The sequence below is a fragment of the Strigops habroptila genome, chromosome 3, assembly GCF_004027225.2.
Source record: "Strigops habroptila isolate Jane chromosome 3, bStrHab1.2.pri, whole genome shotgun sequence".
Classification (NCBI taxonomy): Eukaryota; Metazoa; Chordata; class Aves; order Psittaciformes; family Psittacidae; genus Strigops; species Strigops habroptila.
The window spans coordinates 64,483,608-64,511,130 of NC_044279.2; the positions used below are offsets into that span (position 1 = coordinate 64,483,608).

General features: G+C 39.3%; 1 protein-coding gene across 14 annotated transcripts in view; it reads left to right on the forward strand.

Moving 5' to 3' along the window:
- Positions 1-27,523, forward strand: part of MICAL3 (microtubule associated monooxygenase, calponin and LIM domain containing 3) — a 191,040-nt gene that overhangs the window by 76,503 nt on the left and 87,014 nt on the right. For 6 of the 14 annotated variants that reach the window (XM_030480623.1, XM_030480611.1, XM_030480612.1 and 3 more), the window contains exons 3-20: positions 3,414-3,621; positions 5,119-5,235; positions 5,918-6,019; positions 6,570-6,725; positions 7,289-7,389; positions 8,081-8,338; positions 8,910-9,025; positions 10,339-10,465; positions 10,959-11,052; positions 12,213-12,360; positions 13,591-13,787; positions 14,663-14,775; positions 15,282-15,344; positions 16,044-16,217; positions 17,300-17,392; positions 22,552-22,647; positions 25,374-25,430; positions 27,286-27,390. In XM_030480623.1, coding sequence (XP_030336483.1) covers positions 3,414-3,621; positions 5,119-5,235; positions 5,918-6,019; positions 6,570-6,725; positions 7,289-7,389; positions 8,081-8,338; positions 8,910-9,025; positions 10,339-10,465; positions 10,959-11,052; positions 12,213-12,360; positions 13,591-13,787; positions 14,663-14,775; positions 15,282-15,344; positions 16,044-16,217; positions 17,300-17,392; positions 22,552-22,647; positions 25,374-25,430; positions 27,286-27,390 — 2,325 coding nt within the window. Of the gene's footprint in view, positions 1-3,413; positions 3,622-5,118; positions 5,236-5,917; positions 6,020-6,569; positions 6,726-7,288; positions 7,390-8,080; positions 8,339-8,909; positions 9,026-10,338; positions 10,466-10,958; positions 11,053-12,212; positions 12,361-13,590; positions 13,788-14,662; positions 14,776-15,281; positions 15,345-16,043; positions 16,709-17,270; positions 17,393-22,551; positions 22,648-25,373; positions 25,431-27,285; positions 27,391-27,523 lie in introns of those variants that run through there. The other 8 variants (XM_030480616.1, XM_030480619.1, XM_030480621.1 and 5 more) reach the window with 6 other exon arrangements.

Genomic DNA, 27,523 nt, shown 5'->3' on the forward strand with positions numbered 1-27,523 from the left:
CTACTAGAGGAATTAAGAGAGAGCAGAGCTGCTCTCCTGTGTGGGTGACAAGGAGGAAGAAAGAGAAGAAAGGAAAAGAGGAAGAGGAGTGGAGACAAGCCAGAGAGTAATTTGCCAGTCTTTCTACGAAGCTGTTGGTGAGATGCTGTATAGAAACTCAAGTAAAAGGGGTGGATGGTGAATAAATTAAAGGTAGCATCCTCCTCTGCCTCAACCCAGAAATATATAGGACTGTGGATTTGGGATTCACACCATTTTGAGTAGTGAAATTAGTATCAGAGACAAAGTGATATTTAGTTAAAATACATTAATTTTTATTAGCATGTGTTAAAGAATATATACCTGTGATGATATTTTTTGTATGCCTTTATATGTAAACATTGCTGAAATCTTTAATGTAAAGAAATGATAAATATATGTATTCTTTTTATATTTTTCATATATGCTTCTGTTAATTACTTGTTTCCTATCCTAGTAGTATCTGCCATTAAATGTTTATATGTAATTCCAAAGAGAGAATCATAACTATTCAAAGTAGAGACCTTTTGAAAACTGAATCATGCTTTATCTAGGAAACTAGCTCACTTAGTTTTATATTCTTAATGTTTAAAGTAATTTGCAAACCACTGATCAAAAAATACAAACATTGAAGTGGGCATGTGGAGGTGACAGAATTTAAAATAAAGATTAAGGTTTTACGCATGTTACCAGAACAGAATTCAGTCATTTCTTCAGGAAGCTCAGCTTCTCTGCACTTGAACATATACCAGTTTTGAAGTTTGTGTTCTCTGTAGCATAGTTCTTATTTGCCCATTTAAAAATCAGTCAGGGATGAAGTGCTGTGACTGGTGTTGGGCAGTTAGCGCCTCACATGGCCAGCGTCCAGGTTAACCAGAATTCCAATAGTCAGTGTTCATGAAAGCAAGACTTGGACTTGATGGGGTCTTCAAATGTAAATAGTTACAAATGGTGCTCTCTCTTCATTGGTTATACAGAGATTACAGGATTTCAGTTTGCATTTAATGTTCCGTTACCATGGTGTGTTACTGAAAACTTCATATAATCTGTCTGAGAGATCTTGAGCAAGAAGTGTTTCTGAGGGCTGAGACAGCTTTAGTGCATGAAGTTGCAGCAGTTGCTTGGAGTCATTGAAGGGAAAGGGAACAAGGAGCAACAGTAGCTGTTGCATTTATTTACCTGTCTGTACTTGACATCTCATGTAGTTACTGCTGCCTGTGCAAGTATCAGAAGGTAGGTTTCTGTGAGAGATCTGCAACTGGAAGAGGCGTTAGAGGTGGAAAAGGGTGCAGAATCTTCTATTTTTAATTGTGCTTAAAACTCACTGCTTTATAAGAACATAATTAATGGTTTTGTGGTGGTAAAAAATGAAAAGGCAACTTCCACAACAAATTATTTCACTGAGTAGCACATATTTTACATCTAGGGTCTTGAACATAACCTACATGTTGTTTACCATGTCCCTGTGTGGGGGAAGGTTGCAGAGAAAAAAAAATCGACATTTCTGTGACAAAATTGCAGGCAATTAATTTATAATTTGATTATGCAGCCGTGAGTTTGAATAATCTGATTTTAGTACAATTCCTTTGCTGTTGTGTACTGCATCATGTCTATTTTATATGGGTAAAGTTATCAAAAGAATTAAAGTCACCCAGCTTGGTGAGGTCCTGTTGCTTACAGAATCCAGTCTCTCTGAAAATTGTAGGTGTCAGACAGGCAAAATTATTACCTAGATAAATGATACACTCAGCTCATTTTCTTCAGAGTTAAAGAAAGATGTAAGTGGTGTTTGAGACTTGTACTTACCTACAAAGAAAACAGTATTAAGTTGGAAGAATATATCGGATCCTAATTGATGATCCCTTTTAAAAAATGACAAGTTGGACACATGCTCAATATACAAGTCTATTTAGGAATTCAATAGCTCAGTGGTTGGCCTTGCCTTTTCTCCGTATGCCTTCAGGTTCCTGAAGCCACTAAAGAAGCAGTGCTGTTATTCTGCCCTTCCCTTTCCTCTAGGCTTGGATCTCTGCCCTCAGATATACTGACATCTCATACAGTAGACTTACTTTGAATTCACATGTCAGTTGTTATGTTGTCACTGCTGTAACTTGGACTGTTTTATTCATCATTCGGACTTCATATTTGCAGTTTCACATTATTTGCAGAATTTACACCCCAGTGAATAACTGGTGAGAATGTGGCAACGTGTAAAAACTGGCATTTGGGAATGACCAACAAAGAGCTTTGCTTTGGAACAGGCTGTTAATCAGAAGGTTGGGTTCTGATTAAGTTTTAGCATACTTAAGAATTTCTCAGAGTTTTGTTGTCCAGCCATAAGGGTATTTAAGGATCTGGAAAATACTCATATGGCAGCAGCAGTCACCACTGTAGTAAGGTCTTGATTCTCTGGTTCTGGTTTATACTCAGTAGAAACCAAAGTACAAAAATGGTATGACAGAATAGACTGAGTACTACGTTCCTGTGAATGCACACACCCATTCCAGCTTGCTTTGTGGATCTCAGTTTTTGTGGGTAAGAAGTGTCAACTGACTGTCTTGGCTTTTTTATCTTAAAAGAAATGAGCTTGCTGTACACTTTGTTTCTCCAACACTAGGTATTTACATTCTGAAGTTTAATAGCCTCTGATAGTGTTTGTGGGTAGAGTGGAAAAAGATAGGAGATGAAAGTCATTTGATATGACAAAGGTTCAGTTGGAGAAAACATATTTTGATAAAAGTCGTCTAGTCACACAAAGTTTGTAGTTACATTGTATTTACTTTCCTGAGGTTTCCTTTGCCGCCATAGTAGAAACGCCAGCATAAGCGTAAGTTAGATGCTCTGACTTAACTCATGTCTGTGCTACTCTAAATGATGACATTTATAAAAATGTTAGCATCTCATCTATTTATCTGTCATAGCCATTGCTATGCTACTCACTGAGGAGGAGGAATTTTTAGTATTACTGTAGATTTTCTCAATAAAGGACAGCTTAGGTTTTCCTAGATGAGAGGAAAACTTGTCATCAAATTAATTCATGGACGGAATCAGGGAGGGAGAAGCCTTCAGAAATATTTCTGTTCTCCAGGTGCATACATAGCTTGGAGAGTACACCTTAGCAGCTCTTCTTAAAGCAAGGGTTGCAAACAGGCAGTTTACCTGCCTGTTTCTTCAAACTTCACTGCTGTGATAGGCTTATTTTCAGGTTGTGGTTACTGCTTTTAATGTATTAGTGGCAAAACATGGCAGGTAACAGTGGAAAGACCTGAAATTTCAGCTTATGTTGCAGACAAAGAGCACTTACTCGTAAGAGCTGTGGGATGCTTGGAACCTATGGTAAAAGTGCCTATTTCTTCCTAGGACTGTAAGGTTATTCTGTGCTGGTTGTTTTGCAGTGTCTGATAATTGGGGCTGGACCCTGTGGCCTTCGTACAGCCATCGACCTGTCATTCCTGGGAGCCAAGGTGGTGGTTATAGAAAAGAGGGATGCCTTTTCCCGCAATAACGTGCTGCATTTGTGGCCATTCACTATACATGACTTGAGGGGTCTTGGCGCCAAAAAGTTTTACGGCAAGTTCTGTGCAGGATCCATAGACCATATCAGTAAGTACAGCTACTGCTAGACACAGCAGCACTTGTTCTTCACAGGGGAAAAGTAGGGGAGGGCGTGGAGTAACTCAGTAAGATTTAGCCTATGCCAACCACTGCTCTCAAGTCCTTACGGTACAATTCAGCATTATTACCTTTGCATTGTGCTTTTCAGCCTAGACCTAGATGTGAAAGAAATATGTTGTGTCATGAGATTATCATACATGCATTATCTATTGTCTTTTATACCATTCCAAGGCATATCTTTTTCCTACATTGAAAAGTGGGTTTAAGATTCAAACATTTTTCTTCTTTTTTTATTTAATGGCTAATTTTCCTATTTTTGCTGTTACATTCCTGCAGCTGCCACATTATTCTCTTGGTCTTTGTAATCAGCTTGTAAAAAAGAAAAATGCTTTTGAACATTCTTGTGAATGTTGATGTGGAAAAAGGAGGAACAATTTTGGCCTTGTAAATTTTTGGAAGAGTGATGAAGATATTTTCAAGATCACTATCAGCTTATGAATAAGTTTTGATTAAACAGAGGTTTACATATTAAAATTGAGAATAATTGTGATGATTCTCAAATTCTGAGAAATCAGTCTCCTTTGAAAGCTGAATGCTTTGGTGGAGCAGGAGCTATTACTTCCCAGTTTTTCTTTCAAAAATTTACTTGGCATGGCATAGCCAGGTTTTGCCCACCAGTCTCTCTTCTCCACTGTGTGTAAGTGGGAAGCATAAAGTGGCACAAACATAGTAGATAAGGTTTGATTTCTTGTCCAAAGCAAGATCTGCCCCATTGTTGTTGTTGGCAATGAATGGTAAAACTGGAAGATCTGTGGAACTTCAGTCTTGCAGCTTGCTTTTTCCCCTTCCTATTTCTTATCATTTTAATTTTTCCAGTACTTTATGCATGTAGTCGTCTTTTGTGTCTCAGCACAGCTGAAATTCAGTGTTTAGGTGGAACATTTTTTCTTTCATTATCTGAAATATGACAGCAAGGTGTCTTCCTTCAAATTAATAGCGTTTGCACGCTGTCATTTTCATACCCGCTCCCTATGTTAAGTGAAGAGGAAAGAGGTGGTGAGGAACTCAGTATGCCCTCACTAAGCCAAAGGTGTTCAGATGAAGGTGCAGTTCAGTATTACAACTAGGCTGATCAAATGGCTTGTTGCCACCCGTGGCAGAAGTGCAGTCCTGCTTGTGTTCTCTTCCCTCCCTCTCCTGCAGTGCATGTTTGGGTTCTTTCCCTTGTTGCTGATTTGGGGACTGAAACATTTAAAAAATAATTCATTTTTATTTTTTGAAAAGGGCTGGGTTTTCGCCTATATAGAAGTTTCTTGGCATGCTGTGATACTACACACCAGTGCTTCCTGGATGAAATGCTGTGATTACAGTGAGGGAAAAAGCAAGTAGCCACTGGCCTTACATCAGTTTATCAGAAATGTCAAGCAGATACGTGGGCGCTTGTGCTCTTTTCTTTTGCTTTTATTTATCATCTGCTTTTTGCAGGTATCCGTCAGCTCCAGCTTATTCTTTTGAAGGTTGCCTTGATCTTGGGAATAGAGATCCACGTCAATGTGGAATTTCAGGGGCTTGTTTACCCTCCGGAGGATCAGGAGAATGAAAGCAAGTATCATTGAAATGGGCGGTAGAGAAGGGGGAAGTTTTGGTAGGATACAGAGGCTCCTACTCCTTAACCCTACTTATGACTCCAAGTCCTTACCTCATGCTCCGTTAGTAAGAGTAACTATTAATGTCTTTCGTAGGATTTTTTTTTCTAGTGACAAATCCAAATTAGTTACTGTATGAAACAAAATCACCTGAAGTACTATACAGAAATAGACTAAGACACAGTAGATCATAATTACTCCTAAAATACTTAAGTCTACTACACTTAGAAGATACCTGTCTAAAACAACTCCTTTCCTTACATTCACTGAAGTTATTTATGTCAGTGAATGATCCTTGTTATGCTTTTAGTATCTTTGTGAAACCTGTTCTCTGATTGCCATGGGTGATGGTGGCTTAGTTGTTTTTTGGCATCCTATTAATTGAATAGATAGTAGAGAAGCCATGAAAGTTGCAGTAATCCTTAAAGGTAATTGTCAGGGGGTTTTACCAGAGCTGTCTCTGCCTCCAATTCACACAGAGTAGCTGTGCAAGTCAGCAGTAGCCCTATCAACAATATAGCTGTCCTGCAGTGTATCTTTACTGGCAATGTGAAGAAGGGATTATGGATACTAAGAGTGGTTCTATGTATTTGTTCTATTATAAGCACTGTTTATATTAACTTGGATTTTATCAACAGGAATAGGTTGGCGTGCATTGGTCCACCCAAAAACCCATCCGGTATCGGAGTATGAGTTTGAAGTAATCATTGGAGGGGATGGCAGGAGGAACACATTAGAAGGTAATGGCGTATCCATAATTCACTTCGAAATAGAACTTATTCTTGAATTAGTTAGAACAAAATCGGCCTTTAGCATCCCAGTCAAAATGTGGAGAGTCATTTGACTAATGAAAGGGAGATCCAAAGCCCATGTAAAAATTCATCTGTATCAAAGTCACATGGGTTGTCTTTTTCTTCTTCTTATCCACTAGCAAAGGAATTACATGTTTTAACCTGGATAATTTTTTCCTACATTTTTTCTTTAGTTGAGTAGTGTTGTAGCTTTTACTTTTGAGAGTAGGAATTGGAAGTGTTGAATATTGTTCTGTGTAGTAGAGAAATCTATTGTAGTATTTTTGATGCAAGTTGCGGTTTTTGGAAAAGAGGTAAGAAAGAGAGAAGAGCTTTTATTTTTCTTATGAAGCAATTGTCACTGTCTCTGTGGAGGAGTTTTTAATTAATCAAATCCATTCTCTCTTTTTATTTTGTGAGGACACTTGTCTCTGGCATGCTGAGTCTTCTCCGAAGGTGTGTTCTATTTTTCAGTGATAGTACTTTATCCTTCCCATAGGGTTTCGCCGAAAAGAGTTCCGTGGTAAACTGGCAATTGCTATCACAGCAAACTTCATCAATCGCAACACCACAGCTGAAGCCAAAGTAGAAGAGATCAGTGGCGTGGCCTTTATATTCAACCAGAAGTTCTTCCAGGATCTGCGAGAAGCCACAGGTTTGCCAGGAATTGCCAGATTTCCATTGAAAACTGTTTGGTTTTATTAATCCAACTTTGTAACTCGGGTATCAAGTTTAATCAATAAATGAACATCTTGTGCAAGGAAACCAGTCATTGCTGTCTGCCTCTGACATCTGACTTCTCCATTTTTACGGCTGTTCTGTACAGCTGTACAAAGCAGATGTGTATCATTCAGATATGTGTCATTCTTGTTCAGAAGTGCTGAATTTATTTCCCTGATAGTATTCAGGAAATCTGAACCCTAAATAGGAAGAGTCTGAATCTTGAGTTCATCTTCTTGTGCTCTACATATGAATGCAAACCGTAATGACAACTGTATTTAAAAGAGGTAGCTATATGCAGGTAAAATTGCTGTTTGTGGTTTTGTTGAAGATTCAGATTCCGAAGCCATCAAAAGCATTGGAGAAAGCTGCTTGGCGTTCTCTCTCAAAGGCTTTCTAACCACGTACTTTCAATTCGCTTTCTTCCGATAGAGCTCTTGTGTTTTATGTAACATGTAAGTTGTACCTTCACCACTGCGTCTTTTGTTCTGTCGCAAGGTATTGACTTGGAGAACATTGTCTACTACAAAGATGATACACACTACTTTGTCATGACTGCCAAAAAACAGAGCTTGCTGGAAAAAGGAGTGATACGGCATGTGGGTATTATCTTTTCCTATATTATCTCTAAACTAAGATTTTTTGGAACAATTTGCTTTCAGTATGCTGAAAGAAGGGAAACATGCTGCTCTTCCACTGTATAATGTTTTTATACAGGTGTATTTTAGAACTGCAATATGTGGTTAATGCCCTCCTAAAATATTTTTAAACATCAGAAGAGTGTCACAAGACCTATCCTCTCCAATTTTTTTATCTCTCTGTAGATTTGGGCGTTTCATTTATGTTAATATAAAGTATGCTTAAAGAATGTTTGATCATTTAGTTGAGCTTCCCTCATTTTATGGGAATGAACAAGCAGGAAGTGGAAAAAAAAGTACTGGAAATTTACCTATATCTTATTCTGATAGAAGCTGATTTAAAAGTAGTTTGGCCACAAACAAAGAAGGACTTGGGTCTCGTGCCTTTTGTCTAAAAAGTGTGTGAAGAGAAATGCTCAGGAGTTTCTTAGCCCTTTCACAGTCAGAAATACTAGCAAGATTGTTTACTGTTTGCAGTAAAAGATTTACAAATTTTCTCTTGGAAGTATAAACACAGAAATGAAAGAAATTAGAGGGCAAACTTGTATCAGTGGGTTTGTCAGCATTTTAATGCCAACTACTGTATATACCAGTCTTAAAATTTTAACTTGTGGATTTGGCTATTTCACTTCTACTTTTGTGGTTTTGGCAGGATTATGCTGACACAGAGTTGCTACTTTCACGGGAGAATGTGGACCAAGAAGCTCTGCTAAACTATGCCAGAGAAGCAGCTGACTTCTCCACTAATCAGCAGCTGCCATCACTGGACTTTGCTATCAATCACTATGGTCAGCCAGATGTGGCCATGTTTGACTTCACATGCATGTATGCATCGGAGAATGCAGCCCTGGTGCGAGAGCAGAATGGCCACCAGTTACTTGTGGCCCTGGTTGGGGACAGTCTCTTAGAGGTTTGTGTTTTAAACTTATGTCTAAGCAGTGAATTGAAACGTAAGCACAAGCTGTAGCACCCATCACTTGAAATATGCGTTGCCTGTAAGAGAGTTACTGTAAGGGAAGCTGCTGTTTGAGGGAAGAGTGGAGTGTTGGGAAAACAGGATAATTAGGATGGTAATGATCTTGCTTAAGAAAATGTGCTGATTGTTCTGAAGTTGTGTTTATCTACTCCTTGGTGGGATCATTAGACTCTGTATAGAACCTACGGTAGGCCTGTTAATAGGTTGCATTTTGTAGTTGGTTAAAAAGTACACTCTTGAAGAGAAAGCTGTTAAGGCACTCCAGGCTAGGAACTGTTGTTAGAAATAGAGGAACATAGGCTTTGGGGGGAGCTCATGGGCAGTTCATCATACATCTGGCTTCCTCTAGCCCAGTGGGAGTAGAGCTTTCAGCTAATTACTGAGCTATAGTTTCCCAGCAGATTACCATCTGAATATATTCTTGATATTTGTTTAAAATCTTCCCTAACTGATGCTTTTCCTTTCTATGCCTTTTTTTTTTTTTCCCCGTAAACTATAACATTAGCCATTTTGGCCAATGGGAACTGGAATAGCCAGGGGATTTTTGGCTGCAATGGACTCTGCTTGGATGGTACGAAGTTGGTCACTCGGTGCTAGTCCTTTGGAAGTTCTCGCAGAGAGGTAATAGAGCAAATGAATACACTTTCAGCTATAACCTAATTTTTCAACATCTTGTCATTCATTCCAGTTTCTTCTAGTACAAATAGCTAGAATGGGAGATGGATTCTCACTATTTGTATGAGAATGCTTTTGGGTATAATTCAATTGAAGAAAAAATTTCCTAAGGGGCTGATAAACTGAAGTATGTTTATAGAGGAATAAGCAGCAACATTTCTGTTCTTGCTTCTAGTTTTAAAAAAGATGAGATGAAGAATCTTTTCTTGGTGCTTATTGGCATTATATGGAGGAAGTGAGCCTGACTTACGGCAACCAGCCTTGCAGTAGCAAACCAGATGAAGATATAGGTGCCTTTAAAGTACCAGAGACAAATTTTTTTTCCCATCCCCTATTATCTTACAAAGATCTTTTATTATTTCCTTTTAAGGAAGCTATCACCTGCTTTTATTTCATATTCTCCAAAATTGGTCACTTTGTTTCATGTAAGCTAAACAACATCTTGTCTGGCGTATTGAGTTCTTGATGTTTTTGTTACCTTTGGTTGTGTATTGTTTTGGTGACCCAAGGTGATCTCTTAGAAATCAGAACTCAGGTAATTAAAAGGTGGAGTAAGTAAAAGCAACAGCTAGTAGAACCTATTTTAGACATAAGCAACTGCAGCTTCTGACCATCAGGAACCACAGTATAATTTTAAGAATTGCAAAAATGGCACAACAGATATTTAAAACTCCATTTGTTTGAATTTAAGAAAAATGAAGTTGATTGATAATGTTGTATTTGGAGCCAAACTTCCATCACCTTTCCATTAGATGTTTTAAGAGACAGCAGTAAGATCTTCCCTGAGCCTTCTCTTCTGCATGCTGAACAAACCAAGCTCCCTTGGTCTCTCCTCACAGGGCAAATGCTCTAGTCCCCTTGGTGGCTGTTTTCCTGAGTCGCTTCAGTGTCTAAATGTCCATATTGTACTGGGGAACCCTTTCAGATTATGCTTTTAATGTATTGTTTTCTTCCCCCCTTTTGATTTCTGGAGTTCTGTTAAATTGCAGATTTTAATATACTGAATCTTTAGCTGTCAGTGTCTGAAATGGTTAGATTTCTGATCTGAATGGTTATCTCTCCAGAATTTACTTAGCAGTATTGTAGTGATTGATGTCTTAAAACAAAACAAACCAACCAAACAAAACAAACCCCACCACCAAACCCCCCCCCAAACAAAGCAAAACCAAACACAAACAACTAAAACCACCACAAAACCTAAACCAAACCAACCAAAACAAAACCAAAATATTGTTTTTCTTTAATCCTGTTTTCCTAAGGGAAAGCATTTATAGGCTACTTCCTCAGACCACACCTGAGAATGTGAGTAAAAACTTCAGCCATTACAGCATTGATCCTGCCACACGGTATCCCAATATCAACGTCAACTTCTTGCGGCCACAGCAGGTAACTGGGCAAATGGTGCTTCTGAATGCTTGTAATCTGTGGTGTCTTTGCTTAGGTGAAGCTGTGCTAATGTTTTGGGAACAGATAGTGACCTTACGTTGCAGTGTAATGTGAAGGCAGTGAAAAGCAGATCTGTCAGTCAAGAGTAGACCTCTATACTTAGTACAAACAAATTCCTTTTGACGAATTCTTGATTTTGAAAGTTTTAACCATGCTGTAATGATACATTTGTGTTTGTGTGCAAGTGCAATTTTTGGTGATAATCTAGTAGAGCAGTCTGTCATTGCAATTTGGTATCCACTGAGCAGCAGTCAGCTAGACTGTTCAGCACTGATGAGCTCATGGTTGTTGTTCTGGGGTTCTTGGACTAGAGATTTCTGTTGCATAATAATTGTCTTCCTCCTTTGGGATGGCTCCTTTTTCTCTAGCTCTTTCTGTATGGATCTTGGGTGCATAGCATGTTGGCAATTTTTAATTATTTGTGACATTTTAGGTACGCCACTTGTATAATACAGGAGACTTGAAAGACATTCACCTGGAAATAGAGAACTTTGTGAACTCCAGGACACCAAAGCTGACTCGGAATGGTAGGTCTAGCTACTGTTCTATTCCTTTTGGTATTCTGGAGCTGGATCAGTGCAGCAACCATAGAGCAGCAGGACTGTAGACTATTATTTAACCAGTCTCTTTCAGTTTAGAAATTGTATCCAGCAATTGTTTCATCAACATTCTGATTTAACAATCTTTCAAGTTTCCATGAACATGTAAATATATTCTGTTTGCCTAACTTCCCTTGCTTAGTAATGTGGTTAAATTTCTAAGCATATTTGCTTATACAAGCATTTCTTTTCACCTCCTTTATGCTACAACAATGTCCTTAGTTAGAGGGCAAAAGCCTAGCGTGTATTCACTCTAACAGGAAACTCAGAATTCTTACAAACATTATAGAAGGTATTTCTCGTGCAGCCTTTCATGTTCATCCTTTCCTTAATCTCATTTCTTAGCTTAATCAAATGAAAGTCACTTTGCTTGCATTATTCTGAAAGTTAGATGCCTTGTGATAAGCATTTCAGAATCTGTCTACTTGTCCTGTACCCTGAGGGCTGTGTTGAACTTTTTCTTCAGCATACCTTGCCTTTGGATGCCCAGATAGTGTTTGGGGACTCTCAGAATAGTGCTTTGCTGCTAAGCCTCCCTTTCACTGCTGAATAGCTATGTAGTCTTTTGATTTGTTCTTTGCCCTGCAATCCCGTCCCTTTAGGCTGTAATCTCATCAGATCTTGCAGTAAGGCAAGGTCAAAACAGGTCAGTGCTTTTAAAGGAAAGCTTTCAAGAGAAAAGAAAAAGTTGCAGAAGTACATTTGTAGTTCTTCCAGTAGAAATAATATATCTGTGCTTTAAAGAGCATTGTGCTACTGTATATCCTTTTGATCATATTTAACAAGCCTTTGCGACTGCTTTATAATTCCTGGGGCTCTATAACAAGGGCTAGGGTGGAAAGCCTGGCAAGTTATAACTTAGGTACTTTTTAGCAAATTAAAAATTCTTTCTTGGATCTAAAATGGATATGACCAGTCTTTAAAAAAAATAATTTACAATTCTGTCCTGTATTGCCTATTGTAGAAGGAGCTTATTGTTTGCATGGAGGTTTTATTTGTTGATTGGTGGGGTTTATGTTGTATTTAGAATTCCTGAAAACAGACATTGTGCATTTCTACTTTAAAATGTGATCGATTTCCTTTTACAGAGTCTGTAGCTCGCTCTAGTAAATTGCTCAGTTGGTGCCAGAGGCAGACCGATGGATACGCTGGTGTTAATGTGACAGATCTCACAATGTCATGGAAGAGCGGCCTAGCTTTGTGTGCCATTATCCACAGATACCGTCCAGACTTAATGTGAGTAACTCTCTGTTTTGAATAACCAGGAAGGGCAGAATGTTAGTGATGTTTGGAACTAACTGTATGGAGATTGGAGCAATGCATGGAGAAATGGATGGAAATTAATTCACTTAAGCTTGATAGAAACTAATGTGTTTTCCAGCAGAGTAGAAGATCATAATAGCGTGATGAATATGAAGATAAATGTGTTGTCGTTTTCCCTTCTGGATGATTAGTCAGAATTAAACTTCAAATTGGTATTGACTGGAAAGCATTTTTGACTGACAACTCTTTCCTCTGTGAAGTTAGGTATAGTTCATAGTTTCTTGTGAACAAGTTTCTACACAGCCCTTTATAAATCTCCTGTTTAACAGTAGCTCTTTATAAAGATTTTTAGGCTGCTCTTTTTGGAAGTAGTGACCCACAGTCTAAAAAGAGATATTGCTACTGCTTGTATGCTACCATGCTGATTGGGTGAATGAGAGAAGTCCTCTTACATGATATATGGAGTAAAACAGTGCTCAGATTCTAGAATGGGAAAACACTGGCTGGAAGAAGTAACAGTAGCAAAGAGTCTGGTACTTTAATTAAAGTCTGAAATGGCTTCAACTTCCCAAGAGGACATTAGAAAAAGTAAATGCTAGAGCTGTGTTTAAAGACATCATCCAATGTAAAGCATGCTGAAAAATGACATGGTTATTCCCTTCCATGTGCACTGAATTACTTCTCTATTCGTGTACTCTGTTTAGTAGCTATATAGCTTGCGGGGAGCTCAGATAGCTTTTAAAATGGTTTATATAACTCTCTACAAGCTATAGCTTTTTATATAGTTTTTATGTAGTTCTACAAGTTTTGGGAAAAGCCAGCAGAATGAAAATAGGTATCTGTCAAGAAAAAAGTGGGATAAAAGTGAAGATTTAATTTAGTTTCAAGTACACAAAAGATTTTATCAGGGGAAAAACTACAGCTTTCCAGCAAAGGAAGAAGTGAAGATATATTTCAGAGGATAATAAAGGTTTAAAGAAAAACCTGGGTTTGGAGAAGGAGCAAAAAATGATAAAAGAATTAATTTGAGCCAAAGTTCACCACAATTAAGTAGCATCAGCTCTGCAATATGAAAAGGTTGCTGGCAAATAAATTTGAGAGATTTTGGTGGGAGGGAAGAAAGAAAGGAAATGGATCCCCAAGTTCTTTCAGAAGTCTGGTTTCCATTTGATTCAGTGCATAGCCTCTTTCTGTCCTTTGCAGAGACTTTGATTCTCTGGATGAGCACAATGTGGAGAAGAATAACCAGCTGGCCTTTGACATTGCTGAAAAAGAGTTCGGAATATGTCCCATTATGACTGGAAAGGAAATGGCATCTGTTGGAGAGCCAGATAAACTCTCGATGGTGATGTACCTCACACAGTTCTATGAGATGTTCAAAGACACCATCCCCTCCAGTGGTAAGGAGTTCGGGGCATGTCTGTCAGATTGAAAGACAGCTTCAGGGTGAACATGTGTGCTTCAGTTATCCTCATGCTGCTTCTGCATGAGCTCATACTAGTCACTCACTAATTTTACATTACAAGAAGACTTCTTATTGGTGCTGATAAATACCATGTTAGTAGCATCAGGAGGAGAAAAAAGAGTTAATACAAAGAATGTCCTCAAAAATTCTAAACTCACTTCAGCACTACCAGATAACTTTTCTGCTTTCTTGCTGTTCTTAGGGGTTCATCCATCTTAGCTAATGTGAGATGCCTTGCTAGTAGTTGCTTAATAGGTAATTTCAAAACACTGGCTAAGTTTTATATCTCTTCACCATCCGTGAATGGTGAGACTAACTTCAGGCCAATGAGGAGTAAAAGATTGTTGATCAGAACAGAAAGATGCAATTGCCTGACACAAATCAATATGGCCTACTTTTAAATATTAATAATGTTGTTACGACTTTATTACTGATGATCTTAATTCAAGTCTTATAATTTTAAAAATATAGCGTGTATCAGGTATTGTTTCTAAAACTTTGAACTCTTTGTAAGAATACTGATGATCATGATGCTCTTTAAATATGAAAGTAAACAGAGTAAACAAACATAGTATTTATTCTGGATGGTTATAAACCCTGAAAGAAGAATTGATTTTGGCAAAATGAAAAAGCAAGAGTAGCTGAGCAGGGTGGTAATTCTGAGCATTAAAATAATATTATACTAAGAATTCATGACAAGTATTATGTTAAAAAAAAATAAATCAGCAAGTCCTTCAGTTGTGTATTTAATAATAGCACCACAGAAAAGAATTCTTGGCATTCCCTTGTCCTACATTTTTTTGCTAACAGATAGTCTGGACCTGAATGCAGAAGAAAAAGCTGCCCTAATTGCCAGTACCAAATCACCTATCTCTTTTCTCAGTAAACTGGGACAAAGCATCTCTCGGAAACGCACTCCAAAGGTAGCCGTACCACAGTCTTGATACCACTTGTGTCTCTTAGGCTGCTATCCAAGTAGCTGGTACCAGAAGTGCATGTGTAATTGTATTTGCTGTGTGTTTACAAGAGACCATGTGTTCATCAGCTTTTGCTATGGGATAGCCCATATTATTTATATCTGCAGAACTACATCTGTAATGTGTATTCTCAATTAGTAGTATATTTCAGCCTTAAAATCCCAGCCTTGTGGTGGTATTTGGGAATACATTTTGTGTTGGAACATAACTTGTTACTCAGTTCCCAACTAGTTGAGAGTGTTGAAGAATGTCCAATTTTAAGGTAAGAATCCCTTAAGGAGGATCAGGATAAAGCCCTGTTCTTAAATGGAGAATGAGCCCAAAGAATTAATCAGTTGCATTGAAAAGCTTATTTAAGTACATTGATGACATTTATCTCAGGCCAGAAAGTTATGAGAATCCTTATCTTTGGTGTTTGCTTTGTAATTTTTCCTCCTCCTTCCATTTTTCAGGACAAAAAAGAAAAGGAACTAGACGGTGCAGGAAAGAGGAGAAAAACCAGCCAATCTGAGGATGTAAGTATTACAATGAAGAAGGTGTCAGGGAGGAAAACATGGTAGGTTCTTTTTCCTTCTTCAGCCCTTTCATTTTGTGTGTGCAGACAGGGTTTATGTAAGATTATTTTTTTAGATAAAAATTAATTCTTCAGTGGTTACGCTTTGTCATATCTGTAGGGTAAATATTTAACTGATGCTTGTGAAGGAATAGTACACAACAACTGAAATGTTGCAGTTCCCTCATGTTCTATTTTTACTGCAGTTTACTTTGGTTTGACGTGAGGACACCAAGAATAAAACTTTCATTTAGTAAGGTAATGCAGTATAGACAGAAGCTTCATTCATTTCTAGCATGCCTCATAAGGCAGTTCTTCACTTGAAATGTTTATAGCCAAATAGCTACAAGTGAGTTAAAATTTAGTGTGTTGAGTTGTCAATGAAGGTTTAGAGATAGGCCTTTGCTTTATGTCAAGGGATTCATGGGAGTGTTTCCACTGTGGTCTCTTTGATTGGTAAGTGTACCAAAGAAGGTTGAAAAGATAAGGAAAGTTTAACAGAACTTTTGATGACATGCCAAAGGAAGTTGAAATGTGAGCTTTCAAGTGCAGACTAATGGATTTGTTTTCCATAGTGCTGGAAACCTATTACAGCAAAGGCGTAGAGAGGAAAAAGTGATCCAGTTATATCTTGTTAAATTTTGATATCACTGTTTGTTAGGAGGACATCCCGCGAAGCTACAGAGAAGAAAGGCCCACACTGGTGAGCGCCCTGACGGAGAGGAGAATTGATGCTGCCGTTGGGAATCAGAACAAAGTCAAGTCTATGGCAACCCAGCTACTGGCCAAGTTTGAGGAGAATGCACCAGTGCAATCCTCAAGCTTACGAAGACAGGTAGGAGACGGATAATAAAACCTTTTGGAATTGAGGAGCAAAATCATGAATGATAACATGCATTCCTTGAGACTGGATGCTAGTGGCACTTCTCTGCTTCAAAGGCTTTCCTAGAGAAGAGTGAAGCTTTCTCAAAAAAGAAAAATAGAAAATTTAGGAGTATGGGCTGGAGAAGAACTTCCTAATAAAAGTCTATTTATCTGTTATTGCCTGTCTATGTAAGTTCTTTCACAAGCAATTAGGTTTCTTTTATAACTACTATTGCTGTTTAAAAGCTTTCCAGAAACATTCCAACTCTAAGGTTTAAGAACATTTAATTTGGTGTGAACTTTGTCATGCCATGTTACGTCTGTTCTTGTGAACTGTGGTTAAGTTTTGCATGTGCATGTAAGTGCAGCAGGTAAATGCCTCGGAGTTTGTTTGCAATCAGGCTATTTCTGTTATTCTAAGTGAGGCTTCCTGATAACTGCTGGTTATTCAGGATGGTATCTGAACTACTGCAACTGCAGGGTAGTAGTCTTCAAGGTTAGATTGAGTCACTTCAAGCTACTGCCAGCAGTGCAGTGTCAGCAGTATAAGGCTCAGTATGGTTTAAGGACCTGAGTTCTTGCTCTGCTGCTTAGTTTGTCTTCATAGCTTGTGCCAAGCTCTGTGCTACCATGGCCAGATTGAGTGGGACCTGGCCTTGCTACTTTAAAGCTCGGTCAAGTATGTCTACTCTACACTGCACATCAGTGTTAGCAATACAACACAACCTTACAATGGTGGTGTTTCTCCTACTCTTTACCAATCATATGTTTCTCAGCCTCTACATATGGCTGGAATAACCAGGCTGATTTGAAGAAACAATGAAGATAAAGAGAAGGGACAAAAATGTGTAGTTTCCCATTTTTGCCCCCCCCCCTTTTTTTTTTTCCCCTTTTTTGTATTTTAGTTGCTAAATAAATTCTCCCCTACCCTATTTCTTTTTTCTTGAATGTTTGTCTGTCTTACTCTGTATCCCACTCCTTTGGCTTTTTTGAGTTTCCTTTACTGTTTTATCTTTCCTCCTTGGTCCCATTTTCCCTACAACCTGCATGCAGCAACCTGTCCTGCCTTATCAAGAACGTGTTCACAACCAGCCATCCAGCAGACGAGAGCAGGGCCGTCTTGCTCCCATACCCCAGTGGAAACAGGTAAAGAAACCGATTATGAATACAATACATTGCCTGCACCCAACACCAGCTATCACTGTCTTGTTTTTAAACCAATACTTCTCCAGCACCTTGTGTGAGTCTTATTTAAAATAATTTATCTTTTGGTTAATAAGATCAACATCACCTTTTGGTAATGGTGCATGCTTTAATGTTTCGAAAGCACTTAGTCAAATTTTTCCTGCCGCCTTCTCATGGTTTTAGCCTCCTTAGGGTTTTGGTGGATGTTTTAGTAGAAACCTTGCCTATAGAATATCTAGATTTTTCTGTGTTTTCTTACATTTAAAATATAAGCTATTATCACAACCAATGAGGTAAAAGGTGTCACGTCATCTATGATATTAAAGCTCTTCCTTCATATAAATAGTAAAATTGGTTATCAGTTTTGCTATTCACATGTGAAATCTTGTGTTCTGCAGTTACAGGAGACTTCACTGTGGTTTTCCTTTCTCTTTGACAAACGTAGCATTCCTTGCCAACTTCTCACATACATTGCATTGCAGATGCCTCTATTACTGTGAATTAAGGAAATTTTAGGTTTGCTGCCACAGATGGTTTCAGACTAGCAGAAAAATCATCAGGTATCAAATTTTATTTTCTCTCTTGTGTTTTGGACCATTGTCATAGCCAGTGTTTTTATTTCAGCCATGCACTTTCAGCAACTAAGGCTTGTGACAGACAGTCTTTTCAGGCAGATAGGGATGCTTAACTCACTGGCTTACTCGGCTTCTGCTGTTTCCCTGTGTGAATGGCCTCCTCTTGCTTCTGGGAGTACTGAGAGATACTTTTCTGGCAGCCATAATATGGAGAAACATCCATCTGCTGCTTTCTGGTTGCAGTTTAATCAGAGCATACTTTGGAGTCAAGAGGAAGAAGGTGACACTAGTTTGGAAATTCACTGTTCTGTATGATTAAGGATTCATGGTGATATTCATGTTTGAAGCATTCAACACAATTCTGCATGTCATGACTTGTTGCCATGATCTAGAAGATTTTCTCCAAGGAAGAAGACCCAAGCCAGAAGAATTGTTGTCAGTAGGACTGTCAAGAGAATCTTAAAAATGGCAGCATTATGTTCAGGTTTCCTGACTCAGTGTTTGTTTTTCTGTCTTATGAAAATCTTCTTTATAGGCTGATGAGCACTTTCAGATGGATACACATCACCCATGAATAAGGCAAATTTTGTCTTTTGAGAATACTTTCCATGTAAAGGGGGAGTACCCAAAGACCTGATACAGAAGAACATAATATGGCTGTACAATATTAAGTCAGTTGATGACCACTGCTTATCTTTGCCCACAAAAAAAAGGAAAACTGGATTGCATTGGTTGTCTTTCCCAGCTCAGAAGGATGAAGATTTGTGTTTTAGCACTTGGAAAAGATCATATCCCTGCATCCTTGAGATTTCTGTTTGAATCTGCTGTTGAAACTTTATGACAGCTTTATAATTAGTCTTTATGGTGAAACACAAGTTCTTACTGTCATCGTTTTGTAATAGATCAAAGAAAAAGGACAACCTTTTGTTTCCTGCTTTTATGACAAGGATTTTCTCCTCACCAAAGAGCAGTTTGTTCTTGTGTTTGTTCTTGTTTATACCTGAACTACACAATTTTAAAAAAAATGCTGGGTGGTGGTAAGTGGAATCCTTCTGGTCCCCCTCTACATTGGTAGAATATCCATAGAGGCAGCAATGTAGAGCAGATCTCTGAAAGATCTTTTTGTAACAGTTGTACTTCAGAAGACTTAAATTATTTTATTCAACACTGACACTGATTGCCTTGTGTGGATGATTTCCCTCTCAAGATTGCACCTGGAGATGATCTTTCCTTGATAGGCTTTACTGCATCAACAGAAGATAATTGGTTCTTCAGCTCAGGTTTCATGCTGGATTTGCAGTGCTCTTCATCTGATAACTGAAGTGGAGAAGAAGAAAACTGGGTTTCCAGGATGCAAAATCTGCCGGATGCAGTAGGATCAAAGAAACAATTGTCACAGCCCCTGTTCCAGAGGTTCCTTATTACTTGCTGGCAGAAATGAAGAACATCAGTTGTCTTCATTCAAAAGCCACGGGTGTGTATTGAACCATTTATTTTCAACAGATCAGAGATCAGCTGAGGTAGGAAGCCATCCATCCACTTGAGCCAAGCAGCCAGCTTTGCTGAACTTGGACAGAAATCCATCCTGCAGGAATTTGTTGAAGCAGTGCTTCATCAGGCTGCTGAGATTCCTCATTCTGGTTGCTTAGGCATGCAGCGTCTGGTAGCTGTGAGACTATACCTTTCTACAGTACTGAATCAGCTTTCTACAGTGGCATTGGGCACTCTAGCTGCAAAGCTGTTTCCTGGGCCACAGATTTCCAACAGTGGAGTTGGTGCTGGGTACCAGTGCATGTTATTGGAGGTGCTATAAAGGAGTAGTATTGCTCCTGACAATTTAGGGAAACAACTCTTCTGAGTTGTTCATGAAGCTATGGGAAAGGGTTCTCTTGTTTGGCACAAGTATCAGAGTTATGAGCAAAAACTGCCAGTGACTGCACATAAGATATATCACATAGCAAATACATTCTACTGGAGTCCTTTGGAGAGGAACAAAACAGTTTCTAAGGGAACAAAGCGGTGACGTGTTATTGGAGGGGAAACCACAGGTTGCCTAATGTTCTTGCCAGTAGGCAGAATGAAGTTGAGATCCTCAGCTGGGAGAAAGGCAAGTTCACATCTTGTGATTGATAGGTTTGATCCTTCCCACATCTTGGAAACTGTGTGGAAGAGGAAGGTGTACTGTAAAAGCATATGAGGTGATTGCTGGAGGGAAACCACACAGTTGCAAAGTGTGGGTTGGACCTCCAGTTTAGGTGGAAGATTTACATCTGCCTGGGGCTATTGCCTGCCAGTGTCTGTCAGATGGACTTCCTGAGCTGTACTTTTCAGTTTAGATCTAGAATCTTGCTTTGCCCTGGAGTTAAAAGTTATGAGGCCAGCAGTTGCAATGAGCTTGTAAGGCAGAATGTTTGTCATAGAGGTGGCTTGCTAAGACAGAATTCCTAGAAAGAGTGAAGTCCTGGCAGAATCTGTTCTGAAGCAGTTTTTGCTTTCATCAAAAGACCTTTAATGATATCTCTCTCAGAAAGGGAGAACCTTCAAAAGATCATGCAGGTTGAAAACCTCACCAGTCTGTGGCTTGCAGCATATTGTGTGGCCTGCATTTCCCTCTTGAATTGGATTACAAAATTTGCTTTATTAAGCTGCACTTTGGGAATGTTTTTATGTGTTGGCAAAGTTGGGTTTATGCAGTTATGAGCACCTCACCAGCAGCTCGTAATGCATGAAGATACTGTTAAGTGTATGTGCACAGTGAAAATGTGTATAATTTACGTGATGGTAATACCTCCTAAAAAAGCTGGATTGTGTTTCATGGTGTCGTGGCTAATCTCCTCAAATGAATGCCTACTTGTATAAAAACATCTTGGTGTGTTCTGTTGCTTTCCAAGCCGTTTTGGGAAAGAGCATCTCAGTGGTCATGAAGCCATTGGAAAGCCATATGGTCTATCCAGAAGAGAATCTGAATGTTTGGGTATGGTATGTGAGACAAGCCTTCTAAATGGAATTCTGTCCTGGCTTTCCAGGCTCTCAGTTTATGGCCTTCAGCATTTTCTGCCGTAGTTTCATAGGTCTTCTAAAAGCCACAAGTTTAAATTACTGATGTGTACAAAGATGCTTGTAAGATGGAGATCGCATGTCTTTTGGTCCACATCTTTTCTGCCTCTAGAGGTCTGATGCTTGTTCTTTTGAGATGGTTCCCTGAAGTGGGATTAAAGTGCAGCAGTAACTCTGTTGGAACTGTGGTTTTCAAAGATACGCAACGACTGAGACGACCACAGCCAGCAGGAGCTGAAATCTCAAGAGAGCATACACCACCAATGATTTCTGCAAATATTCTTGTTTTTACTTAATTTTTTATTGAAATCTGTGATATATCTTTTCTCTTTCCTATAGCCATCTTTGTGTTTGCATGCTCAGAAATGCATTCTACTGGAGGACTGAACTTCATATGCCTATACAGTGTCATATTCTGAGATCTGCCATGGAAGAATACATGAGTTTGTGAAAGTTTTGAAATTTGAAATGCAGACTTGGCCATGGTCACATGAAAATACATGAACAGTTGTAGTGGTTGAAAGTTTTATCACTCAGCTAGAAATCAGTGGCTTCAAAGTGGAGCCTTTTGAAACAGCATATAAACGTTCCTCATCTGCTTCAGTGCAAAGTTATATGCTTTAGTTTAAGCTGCTTGTAGCATCTGTTTGAAATGAAGAGTTGATTTTTTTCTTCTGAAAGGGAAGAGAACACCCAAACAGATGTTAGTGCCAGCTCAGCTGTAAGGGCAGTAATGAACAGGCAGAAGATACATTTAATAATCAAGAAGTGGTGGAGATAAGACTGTACATAGTAAGGAAGTAGAGAACTAGAAAGGCATGTTTTCTGACACATTAAAATGAGGACACTCATCATGAGGACACATGATAGTGTGTGTGTTGTGTAATAGTCAGACTATTAGATGTGGCTACATTTTGGCTGTAAACCAGCTGTATTTCTGTTCTAGTAGAATTCAGTAGAGTTTAACTTGCCTGAGATGGTTTAAAATCTGTAAGCTAGAGGAGAGATCCGAAGCTGTGAACAAAACTTTGTGACTTGAGTTCCATCGCTGATGAGCTGCAAGCAAGAGAAATTAGGTCAACAGGATAGATATTTTTAACCACTGTGAGGCACAGTAATAAGTAATTTTTCATGAAGCAAAGAGCAGTCCAGCTGTGGTATGGAGAGTTCCAAGTTGTACCTTTCACTCATTGTAAGACCTTGAGTCAGAAACTGTTGGTTTAATTGGTGATTGGTGTAAGTACCTGTTCATTGGCTGCCAGTAGAAGTATCTGTCAAATGGACATATGATTGTGCTGTTACAGGTGAAAAACTTGTCTTTCAGCTTCAGATAAAATATGTCTTTAGGTCATTTGTGACTTGTGTGAGCTTAAGATCACAGTCTGTCTAGCCACGCGTTCTGGCCTGTCTCAACAAAGCCAATGGTGATGTTATCTCTTTTCTACCATTATTATGATTTTTTTTTTTCTTCTTCTGTTTTAAAAAAAGATGAGGCATAAGGAATGTTCTCGGACCTGCCCCAAAAAAGTCATCATGCTCTCTTCTTCCACTCCACCTTCCTCTCCACCGTATCCCAGGCAGCAGGTGACTCCCTCTGCATGCTCTGTCCCTCTTTCTTCATGACTGCTTGTACAAGTGACTAGATCAGTTACCAGATATCCCATTTACAAATGAATTTCCAATGTTCTTTTTTCAGATGGTAATAGGGAATCTTCAGCCTCTTAGGTTAGAAACATAGGTTGGCATTAGCTCACGAGAAGCATGGAGAGTCTCCACTGGAGACTCTGGGGTTTTACTGTAGGGTAATTTATGACTACAGTAGCCTTTCTCAGTTTTGAGTAGCAGCAAAATAGAAATTAAATGGTTGGAGTAATGCAGGGAAAGAAAATGCAACTTTTCTCCTTTTCCACTCTTTGTTTCAAGAGGTGTGACTGAAAATTTGCCCTTATATCCATGAAACTCTTTTAGGTTTACTTATGTGAAGTGCTTTTTTTGGAGTGTTGTAGTGCCCGGTATATGTCCACTATGGTCCTTCTGTTTCCCCCGTACCTAGACCTTTGTCTCCTAAGAGTTTGTGTTCACTCAGTCTGAGTGTGAATTTGGAGCACTGAGAGCTGTTCTCTTCACAGTGTATATACGTGCATCCAGATGTTTGTGCAGATGCATTTGTTGTCCTTCTAGTTAAATATTACCTGAAATCCTTCAATGTCTTGTACATAGTCATCATGCTTCTTTGAGTTGCATCCTTTTTTAAAATTTTTTGTTTCACTTTTCTACTGCAGTAATAAATTCCACTCCTCCCTGATCAATTCTGAACTAATCTTGAGGTGATAAAAAGCTGCAGTTCCATAGACCTCTCATAACTTTAAATAAGGATTATACAAATAAATTTCCCCATGGGTGGAAAATGTTTCTTTGCTGAACACTTGTATGCCTATAAACTCTCTAAGGCATGTTATCTTTTAGAAGAGTAGTCAAGACTTACTCTTGGTCAGCCAGTTTGCTGATGACACCAAGCTGTGTGGTGCAGTCAACACGCTGGAGGGAAGGGATGCCATCCAGATGGACCTTGACAGGTTCAAGAGGTGGGCCAATGCCAATGCCAACCTCATGAAGTTCAACAAGGCCAAGTGCAAGGTCCTGCATGTGGGTTGGGGCAATCCCAACCACAGCTACTGGCTGGGTGGAGGGTAGATTGAGAGCAGCCCTGAGGAAAAAGACTTGGGGGTGTTGGTTGATGAGAAGATCAACATAAGCTGGCTTCAGTTTTCTGGGCTTGCAGCCCAGAAAGCCAACCGTGTTCTGGGCTGCATCAAAAGGAGTGTGACCAGCAGGTCGAAGGAGGTGATCCTGCCCTTTTACTCTGCTCTCATGACACCCCGCCTGCAGTACTGTGTTCAGCTCTGGAGCCCCCAACACAAGAGGGACGTGGACTTGTTGGAGTGAGTCCAGGGGAGGCCACAGAGATGCTCAGAGGGCTGGAATACCTCTCCTATGAAGACCGGCTGAGAGACCTGGGGTTGTTCAGACTGGAGAAGAAGGTTCAGGGGAGACCTTAGAGCAGCCTTTCAGTACCTAAAGGGGACTTTCAAGAAAACTGGAGAGGGACTTTTTACACAAGCATGTAATGACAGGCCAAGGGGGAATGGCTTTAGACTGGCAGAGGGTAGATCTAGATTAGATACTAGAAAGAAGCTCTCTACAAGTGATACAGTGGCACAGGTTGCCCAGCAAAGCTGTGGCTGCCCTGTCCCTGGCAGTGTTCAAGGCCAGGTTGGACAGGGCTTTGAGCATCCTGGTCGAGTGAAAGTGTCCCTGCCCATGGCAGGGGGTGTGGAACTAGGTGATCTTTAAGGTCCCTTCCAACACAAACCGTTCGATGATTCTCTGGTGTGATAACTAGCTGTCTTCTTAGCAACATCCTTTGAAAATTTTGACAGATGCCTTTTATGAGAAAAGAAAGGTTTACCCCAAGCTTACAGATAGAGACACTAAGGCAGTTAAATGCGGAGTTTTACTTTTTAATCTATGGCATGTGATTAATTTTCCATATAAAGAAATTGGCTTTCAGTCACTAAGGACCCTTTAGCTCTGTAATTTCTCTCCCTGGCTTCTTCAACTGTTTGTCCTGTGTCTTTTTGGTTGTCTAGTTCAGTCAGTAGAGCCAGCTACTACTGGGTCCAAGTGTACTTAGACCATTTTCTACATTGTTTCCTACAAGAAACTTTTTTTTGCATATTGTCTTGCTCAAAGAAAGAATAATAATAAAAAATTTGGCTTCCTCCTTTTAACTCTGAGGAATTTTTACCCCCTGTGCTATAGAACTGATCTGTTCAACTCAGCTGAAGGGTCTGCTTTTGGAGACATCCTTTTTTCCTTAGGAATGATTTCTTTTCCTGAAATTGTCTTGGCCTCATAGCAAGTGTCCTTGTTACACTGATGTCTTTTTAAACCTGTACCTCCATGCTTCTAATGCATTCATTCTGCCACTTCTTTTAAACTTTCCATTTCCATCCTTTGATCTAACATCACAGTATGAGGTATATTGAGTGTCTTACCATCTTTCCTGTACTAATTTCATTATATTGTGGTACTATATTGTCATTTACCGACCTTATATGAATATATGTTTTTAAATAATTTTCCTATAGGAGCCAACTTATTGGCAGGTTTAGAATATCCTTACTAAACTGTTCTGCTATTGTTATGGCCTCTTTTCTGCCTGCATCTTAAGAAAAATCAGATGAAGTGTGTTTTGACTAGGAAGTTGGTCTGTGATTGTTATTAAGCTCATAATTTGTTGCCTGCAGAGAAACAGGGAACCTGGTGCTGACTATCCCGGGGAGCAGAGTCCCAGACAGGAAAGGGTAAAGAGCATGAACAAATGGCATGGATGCTGATGACACAAGGCTGTGGGGGATGTGTGCAATACAGAGAGCAAATAGACCGGCTAGTGGAACACACTTATCCTAATGCTGCTGTTAACACGCTGGAACTGCTGAGAGTCAATTAGGAGTGATTATTTCTGTGTGATACCCACATAAATGCATAACAAGCCTTTATCAACAGTTTGCTACATGCTTTTATTTTGCCATAGATCTAGCACTTAAGCTCTTCCCATTCTTCTTTTTCTCTTACACCTCTTTAGTGAAGTATGCTGTGGCTGTAGCAGAACAAGAAGAGTTATGTTTGGTGCTAATTCATGCGAACATGGTTGCATTGTTTTCACTGCTTGCTTTCTGGATGGTTAAACAACTGGCATTCCATCTTGCCTCCTACAGGCCAAAGTAAAAGGAGAAATGATGAGGCATTATTTAATATGGAGACTTTGAAGCCTTCTAAACAATGAAATATTCAACAGTCTTTCTGAATGGCTCAGTATAATACAGAAGCATAGGAAAAGAAAGGCACTCAAAAGAATTGGTTGATTTGAATTCATATTGACAAATTCATTGACATTCCAGTAAAGGCTTTGAATGAATTAAGTCATAAGTGGTAGCCAGCTATAAAATTGTTGCAACTTTCAGAATGTGTTCTAACAAAAGACTCTCGTGGGCCAAATGTTTTCTGACAGGCAGTAGAAAATGAATAAGCATGTGTCTGCAGTGACACAGAAGCCCACAGCTTTATAATAGGCCCTAGTTTTAGTGAAAATGATCTAGGAGGAAGGAGTAGGTGGAACTGAAAGCAGCTGAAAATTGAGAGTATTATTAATGCTCTGAATGGGAAAAGTGTTTCTCGTAAATTGGGTGTGAACCTGATTTTCTGTTCTGCTTTGAAGGACAGCTAGCAATGCATAGCAACACCCTGGCATTCTTGACAGATCAAGCCTGAGGTTTCTTCCTGCACATGTTTGTAGTCTGTTTACTTTTGAACTCTACAAACAAATTTGTAGAAGCTGTGTGATATTGCAAGCAATACTCCTGTCTTGTACAGCAGGCCACAAGCCAGATCTTGTTTTCCATGTCACTAAGTGCACCACACAGCAGTTTAAGAAGATTGTTATGCAAGACCAGCAGAGGTGTCAAATATTGTGCTTTGGGGTGTGTTGAAATGACAGTGCAGTAAGAACAAGTAGGACAGCAAAGTTGCAGAAGTAAAACTGACAGTTTCTGTGACACTGTGATTTTTCTGTACTTTGCTTCAACCAGCAAGGCTCATTAAGCATCCTCTCCTTGGCCAGTACAGCATTCACTTTTCATATACCAGCATCTTTAAGGAAACTAACTCATTCTTTATGAGAACTGAAGTACATTATTCCCCTGAAAATGTGTTTCTGTTCACAAATCTGAGGAACACAAGTATGTACAGGTTTAGATATGCAAAGGAAATCCTTAAGAATTGAGAACTATGGCGAAATAAGTTGGCAAATAAGCTCCTTTATGCATGATAAAGCCACAGTTTTTGTTTATTAATTTATTTTGGATGGTAATGCCAGAGAGAGAGAGGCCACGCGCTTGTTTGGGTTTGGCTGCAGCAGTCCTAGGTGGGAGAGTTGTGAATAACAACTAATTTGACTGGTTTTTTCTTGGCCTTGAGGGTCAAAACTTAGCACTTCATTAGAACAGTAGTCTTTGAGAGTAAAAGCAGTCTTCACATGGGAGCTCCTGTTACTGTTCTGCATGTGAATTTCGTACCTTTTGTGTGGCACTTCAGTGTTCCTTTTGGGGCTTTTTTTTTTTCGTCCCTGTTTTGTTTACTTCCTCCTTCCTCATCTCACAGAGATCTCCTCGTTTATTTTCTGATGACCAAGTGCCTGAGAATGTTGAGCAAAGGGCATGTCAGCTGGCTGCCCTCCTGGAGTCCAGACCTGCAATGAGGCATCAGGTGACTACAGCCCTGCCTATTGGTGTCCTGTATAAGTGTGGGATTCTGGGTACTGAACACATCTGGGGTCAGAGGGAGAGAAAAATTCACCAAAATATGATGACCACTGCTCTACAGTCATATGGTTAGAAGG